The sequence below is a fragment of the Etheostoma spectabile genome, chromosome 23 (assembly GCF_008692095.1).
Source record: "Etheostoma spectabile isolate EspeVRDwgs_2016 chromosome 23, UIUC_Espe_1.0, whole genome shotgun sequence".
In the NCBI taxonomy this organism is placed as follows: domain Eukaryota; kingdom Metazoa; phylum Chordata; class Actinopteri; order Perciformes; family Percidae; genus Etheostoma; species Etheostoma spectabile.
Window position 1 is genome coordinate 458,651 of NC_045755.1, and position 7,713 is coordinate 466,363.

A 7,713-nucleotide genomic window follows, 5' to 3' on the forward strand; every position below is an offset into this window, starting at 1 on the left:
AGTTATTGAATGCAACTAACTTCAGTTCGTAGAGTAATAGCATGAGATGGAGCATGCTGTGATGTGACCCATGGCCAGAATATCATAGTTCATAAAAATGCAGCGCAGTGACGATACAGACATTTCATACACACGACGTGTGTATCCGCCGTTCAACCTGTGATGGACCCATTCATGAGTCAGCCGTCTCTCTGAATAGCACTCACTCTCTCTCCCTAGCTCTTTTAATCAGTTATTGTTGAAAACAAGTGAAGAAGCTTTCTCAGAGATACTTTAAAAAAAAAAAAAAAAAATATATATATATATATATATATATATATATATTATATATATATATATATATACAATAAAATTTGTTTTGATTAAAATCAACAAATAATCGTGATCACAATATTGATCAAAATAAACGTGATTATCATTTTGGCCATAATCGTGCAGCCCTACCCACACCCGTGTGTGGTGTGTCTGTTTCTGTGTGTAAACTCATTTCTTTCTCTACGCATTCGTAAACAGGGATCATACAATTTAGGATCACGGCAAACGTGAAACATGTTTCAGCTTGAACTTTTGAGCTATGCCTAACTTTGCAGTCAAATCGGTTTGCCTTTGTTTACAACTTCCCACTGACTCTGTAAGCATTCATGCTTTCTTTATATGTATACATGCTTTCTTTCCATTATGCTGTATATACTTTACTGTAAAACGCAACTGACAGATAGCATTCATCATACTTATCATCTGACTGTTGGATCACCTGAGTGATCTGGTAAAGGAACATGGGTGTTGTAGGCAAAAAAAAAAAAAAAAGGTAATTGCTACTTTGGCCAAATACATACACTCTTGGTACATGCTAGATAAACAAGATGGAGGTTTAAATGTCCTTTTGATAACTGAGAATTGTAAAATCCTTTCTCTATATTCTATTTTAAACTATGTAGTGTTTTGGTGTTTGATAAGCCTTCAGACTCGTGGAAATGTTACTTACACCTCTAGCACCTGTAGTAGCGTTATCTGTCTGAATGCAGGCCTCTTCTTTGTCTCACTTTTTATTTATATCATATGAAGGACACATTAATGTCACTTACCCTCATGAAGCTTGCAATGAGGAGGATCCACAGGCAGGCAAACAGCCTGTGAAGACAGAACAGATCAGGTACAGTAAGTCTGGTGGGGGCTCCCTCTAGAGGAAGAATACAGCTTTGATAAAACCATTGTGCAGCAGCCATGACACACTCACCCTGCTCCCATTTTGCTGAAGTCTCTCTTGGACTGGAAGGTGTAGACTGTCAGTCCAGCAAACACAGCACAGGTTAGGAACAAGGCTTGCAGTACAGTGGAGTATTCATAGAAGGTCACTGCAGAGAGAGAAATTCAGTCAGGACAGTCTGCAAACAAGCTCAAACAATGGAAAGTGCCAAACTCTTTCAAAAACACTTACAAGCTGTGGCCACAGAAATCGCTTCCAGCAAAGTCTGAAAAGAAGACACAATTATGGTAAATAAAGATTACAGTCACTGAGCATCTGATCTAGCATCATAACACGAAACATTCTCACTCGACACAATCTGTGAGTGCTGGATAGTGTGCGATTTATTGTAGTGCTCGAGCTTAACAGATGTTACATTCAGCGGCCAGCTAACCTAAATGTTACGGCCACTAACATTTCATTTAGCCAGTGAGATAAAACAATTAACTACGTAACAGGCCGGAAACAAAAAAAGGCTTACAAATACGAGCAGCAGGTAGAGGTTGACTGGATGTTGGTGTCTGTACACAGCCAGGGCCAGCAGAAGAACCAGAGAGCCCAGAGCAGAAACCAAAACCAGAGCAGGACTGGGGAAGAAACCAGAACACAGTCAGACAATACGGCCAACACAATCTTCATGAATATTATTCATAGAAGATGTACACTACCAACAATTCCAACATCAGTGGTTTATCAGATTTTCGAAAATGGTCAACATAGGACTATATAAACATGCAAACATACATACATACAGTACATACAGTGTCTAGCTTTGCAGAAAATCATTATAAATGCGACACCTACGTATTGGGGTGGCAGCACAACTTAAAGATATCTCACAATCCCTCCACTATCTGTATTATGTGATTTGGATGAAATTTCCCTTTAACATGGGTTTGCATTTGGTTATTGTTGTAGGCTATATGTTCAGTAACTAACGTGTAGGGCTGCAACTAACAATTATTTTCATTGTCGATTTGATTAGTTAGATTAGTTGTTTGGTCTATAAAATGTCAGAAAATTGAGAAAATCTTGATCAGTATTTCCCAAACGCCCAAGATGACGTCCTCAAATGCCTTGTTTTGTCCACAAATCAAAGACATTCAGTTAACTGTCACAGAGGAGGGAAGCAAGTAGAAACTATTCATATTTAAGAAGCTGGAATCAGAGAATTTTTACTTTCAACCAATTGTTTGATTATCAAAATACTATCTAAATGATACAATTAATTTATTGGTCAACAACTCAATTAAATCAATCCAATTCTACTAATGTGCATTGCTGTTATTTCTCACAGTCACCACCACAAACCACTGGACAAAAACAGTGGTTTTCTCCAGAGAGTATCTTAATTACAACACCCAGATAATGTATTCCCTTCAGAAGTTGTCCCCTCTCATCTTGACATCTAATCAGACCATCCTCACCTGGCGTGGACAAACTCCTTGATGGTTTGAGAGAACATGAAGAGGGCAGAGGTGGCTGTGGTCAGAATGATCTGCAAGCTCAGCAGGGTGTACACCTTCCTGAGGAAGTCTGATTAACAAGCAATGGAGTCAAAACGACACAGAAACAGAACCCTTAGCTGGATTGTACACTTGTTTTTCTCAACAGAAGCAATGACTTTTGTACATGACAGCTAACTTTCTAATGTGGGAACCAGTATTAAAAGCAGTGGAAAGTAACTAACATTTACTCAAGTAAATATTGAGGTACTTATACTTTACTTGAGTATTTCCATTTAATGACTCCTCTCTACTCCACTACATCTCAGAGGGAAATATATATATATATATATATATATATATATATATATATATATATATATATATATATACATACATACATACACACACACACTTTATTTATCTGACAACTTTAATTATTTAGAAAATTAAGATTAATAACAAAAAATATAATTAACAAATAAATCATGATGCATTATTATAGATTAAGATAATACTTTTTTGGTCCCAGGTGAAGGTTCACAAGCTACCCAGCAATATATAAAGTAATTAAGTAAATATTTCCAAATGAAAGGGTAACTCTAAACAAACCATTTTATTTTCAAACTGCATTATACATTTTTTTAGTGAGGACTCATAAATAACTACAAATAACTAATGTAAGGGAAAATGTGTTTGTTTCTGGATTTTACAAAAAAATATTTTGTATATCGGCCAACATATGGAATATCGGATTTTTAATTTACTAACAAAACAGAGTGTAAATTGTAATTTCCCCACTGGGGATCAATACACAGTATAAATTAAATTAAATTAAATTAATCTACCTGTCTCTTAGACCCCATCCCAGCGAGGCTACTTAAAGAAGCGTTACCCGTGGTTAACACTTTCATTACTAGATATGATCAATATATCTTTATTAACAGGTTATGTACCGCAGTAATTTAAAGTAGCTGTGATAAAACCTCTTCTGAAAAACCTCCCTTGAACCTGAATTCTCAGCCAACTATAGACCTATATCTAATCTTCCCTTTCTCTCCCAGATCTTTGAGAAGACAGTCACTAATCAGTGATGGGATTTTCTACATAGCAATTGTTTACTTGAGGACTTTCAGTCAGGATTTAGAATGCAACATAGCACAGAGACGGCACTGGTGAAAATTACTAAAGACCTAACTGCTTCAGACAAAGGACTTGTCTCTGTACTTGTTTTATTATATCTTAGTGTTGCATTCAACACCATTGGCCATACCATACGGTTACAGAGACTGGAACATTTAGTTGAAATTAAAGGAATTGCACAGAGTTAGTTTAAATCATATTTCTCTGAACAATCCCAAATTGTTAGTGTTAACGATAAATCCTCCAGGTACGCTAAAGTTAGCCATGGCGTTCCAAAAGGTTCAATGCTTGGACCAATTCTATTACTCCTCTAGGCAATATTATTAGGAAGCACTTAATTAACTTTCAATGTTATGCGGATGACACCCAATTATACGTATCAATCAAGCCAGACAAACCTAGTCAGTAAGCCAAACTTCAACTATGCATTAAAGATATAAAATCATGGATGACCTACAAATAAAACTGAAGTTAATGTGCTGGGACCTAAACAACTCAAAACATTTTTATCCAAAGTTATAGCTACTCTGGATGGTTGAGACCTGGCCTCTAGCACTACTGTCAGAAATCTAGGAGATATTTTTGATCAGGACATCCTTTAACACCCACTTACAACAAAGTTCAAGAACAGCCTTTTTCATTGTTACATTCAGGCTGGACTACCGTAATTTCTTACTATCAGGATGCTCAAATAAGTCCCTTAAGACTCTCAAGCTGATCCAGAATGCTGCAGCGCGTGTTCTGACAAGAACTAAGAAATCATATTTCTCCTGTATTAGCTTCTCCGCATTGGTTTCCTGTAAAATCCAGGATTGAAATTAAAATCCTTCTCCTGACCTACAAAGCTCTAAATGGTCAAGCACCATCATATCTGGAAGAGCTCTTAGAACCTTTTTGTCCCACTAGAGCACTACGCTCCCAGAATTCAGAGTTACTTGTGGTTCCTAGAGTCTCTAAAAGTGGAATGGGAGCCAGAGCCTTCAGCTATCAGGCTCCTCTACTGTGGAACCAGCTCCCAGTCTGGGTTCGGGAGGCAGACACCGTCACCACATTTAAGAGCAAACTTAACACGCTCCTCTTTGATAAAGCTTATAGTTAGGGAGTGAGGAATTGTGCCAGAAATACTTGTTACTAACCTAGCTCTGGGAAGTTTACTCCCCGGAGTGCTCATGTTTTTGTTTTCTTTTTGCCCAGCATGCTGCCTTGGATTAGGGTGGCACCAGTATCATGATTGCAGCTGTCGCCGTGGTCCTGCTGCATCCTGCTACGTCCAGCTATGCTCTGCTGTGCCATGCTGCATCCTGTGGCACCCTGCGGTGCTCTGCTGTGCCATGAACTACTACGACTACTATTTATAGTCACTGTTCCATTATCTTTATTTTGACTATTATTGCTACTGTTCATCACACCCCCAACCAGCCGGTCAAACACCGCCTACCATGCCTGAGTCTGACCCAGGTTTCTCCCTAAAAGAGAATTTTTCCTCACCACTGTCACACTAATGCTTGCTTTTTGGGGAATTACTGGAATTGTTGGGTCTTTGTATATTATTGTGTAGTCTAGACCTACTCTATCTGTGTCATAACTGATGTTATGATTTGATACTATAAATAAAACTGAATCAAATAGAATTTTAGAAGACTGGCTGCCAGAAATCAACACTTACAAGCTAATTACTTACTTAGAGGTCAACGCTAGCCATCAGTACACATCTGATCTTTTAGATAACAGGAGTCTATCATTTATGTAGCCTATTCCATAACAACAGACTAAACACCTTTTTCTCGTCTCGTGTTTCACTCTCCACACCGCTGTCCTCGGACAAAAAGTCACATCCTGAGATTGATAATGTTGTTAGACACAAACAAGCTAAGCCTGGCAGTGCCAAAACAAATCCCTTTTATTGGACAAAAAGCAAGGCTCCACAATTTCCCCATTAGGTTACATTGTAGCTCGGTTTGTGCCGGCTCGCCTTGCAATCTCGTTCAACACTGGATCAAATTCAAAGATTTTTGGTCATATCAGTCTATTATTCATAAATGCATAGGGATATGGCCCAGGTTAAAAAAAAACAGTTTCCCTTTAATGCCTCAATAATTATAATCCAATAATATGCATTACTCTGTAATGAACCATTATCTTAGTAGCCTAATTTCACTTTTTGTACGTACGCTTTGATGATAATTTGTTGTACTTTTACTTAAGTAATATTTTGAATAAAGGACTTAGTTTTAGGCCTACTCGTTAACAGTATTTATACGCTGTTTTAACGTTACTATCGTCTAATTAAATTAAAGATTTCAGTGACGTTACTTCTTCCACCACTGCAGCTGGACATGCTTCTGTAAATAGCTAAACACAGGTTTGGACCGGGTACACGCAGCTCGTTTATATTAACAGTAGCTACGTGGTGGAAGTTGTACTTCAAGCCAACAACGTCAGGTAAAGCTTTTAAACGAGCAATGCTAACAACATTCACACTGCAGCTAAAGTAATGTTTTAACCAGTGCTATCCAGTTAATACTGTGCTGGCTTTTTGTGACACCGAGGTAATACGTGGTTGTCAAGGATACAATGTTAGCCAATGTTAGTCAGTGGCAGTATATTTCTAGAGTAGCCTAAGTAATGTTTTAACGTTACTAGCGTTAGCTGACGTGGCTAAGTGCCGTTAACACTACGACGCGAGCTTTATGTTTGCTTACCCATACGTATCTGGACACTGGCTGTAGCAACATTCGTGCCATAGTTGAAGTCGTCTTCAATAGAAGACCTGGGGTATGTTTCACTACTCATCTTGGTACTGTTCTCAGCTAGCGTTAGGTAAAGAAAGGTCGCCTAGATTCTGTGGATGGAAGAAAATACTGAAACCCGACGGAAACACTGGTGTTTACGATGCAGTGACGTCGGCCAGCTGAGTTTAAAAAAAAAAAAAAGTAGCTCTCTTTTTTTCCCACAATCTTTATTGAACATGCACAACGGACAATGCTGAGTGACAGAATATATAAAAGCCTAATAAAAAAGTTTCAGGTTGCACACAGAGAACACAATACACTACCCTTAAGTATTTTACAGGATAAATGTGTGTAAGTATGTAGCTAAACATAACGTGGAATGGAACCAATCATTTTTTGATAAACAAACAATGTGAGTTTTTTTTTTATTGGAAGGATTGTAACAAAACAGGCTCAACCACTCAGTTGGCTGACTCAGTGGCACATGAGTAGGATAAGGGACACCAATAACGAAACAATGGAAAGATCATCATTGATCCAATACAATAACAAAATGGTGCCAATAGAGCTTTAAGGAATTATGAATTGGACCTTTTGGGCCCTTCCTTGACCCAGAACCCGGCACAACTGACCGGGTGTTTTCTGACATGCGGCCTATTTAGCTACCTTTGGAAAAAAGGTCTGGAGCAATAGCGAGCTGGGCTTTTTTGGTCCAGTTTTCTTGTCAAAGAATGACCTGTATGAAGAGAATTTATTCCAACAACACTCAAGGGACAAGTCCTGAGTCACAAACTGCTTAAAAAACAAACTTGAGTATGAAAATAACCCACATTTCTTTTCAGGTAAAACACATCAAAGTGTTACATTGAAACTGTAATTTCCTGATAATGGCAGAGCCATCAAACTTTGAGTTTATCCTACTGTTGGAGCTAAATCCTGCTCCATTCTCAGGGTTCAGTCAATTAGTAGTCAGAATCTCAGCTATTGATGTGTGAATCCTTTTTATTACATAGGATATCCTGAGACAAAGTTACCTGGATCAAGCTGTCACAGCTCTCCCCTTCCTTTGTCGGGTGCTTCGGCTCTTGGACCCCTGGTCTTATCCACAAAGGGTGGGGTCTCCATGTCACAGTGATGTGTTTGTGTG

General features: G+C 38.3%; 1 protein-coding gene across 1 annotated transcript in view; it reads right to left on the bottom strand.

The window, feature by feature from the left end:
• Positions 1–6,753, bottom strand: part of tmbim4 (transmembrane BAX inhibitor motif containing 4) — a gene marked incomplete at its 5' end in the record, with an annotated part of 9,882 nt that extends 3,129 nt beyond the window's left edge. Inside the window, 6 exon segments of the mRNA XM_032505710.1 lie at positions 1,086–1,131; positions 1,238–1,355; positions 1,439–1,472; positions 1,728–1,833; positions 2,674–2,782; positions 6,537–6,753. Of these exon segments, the coding sequence (XP_032361601.1) occupies positions 1,086–1,131; positions 1,238–1,355; positions 1,439–1,472; positions 1,728–1,833; positions 2,674–2,782; positions 6,537–6,627 (504 nt within the window).
• Between the last annotated feature and the right edge of the window lie 960 nt (positions 6,754–7,713).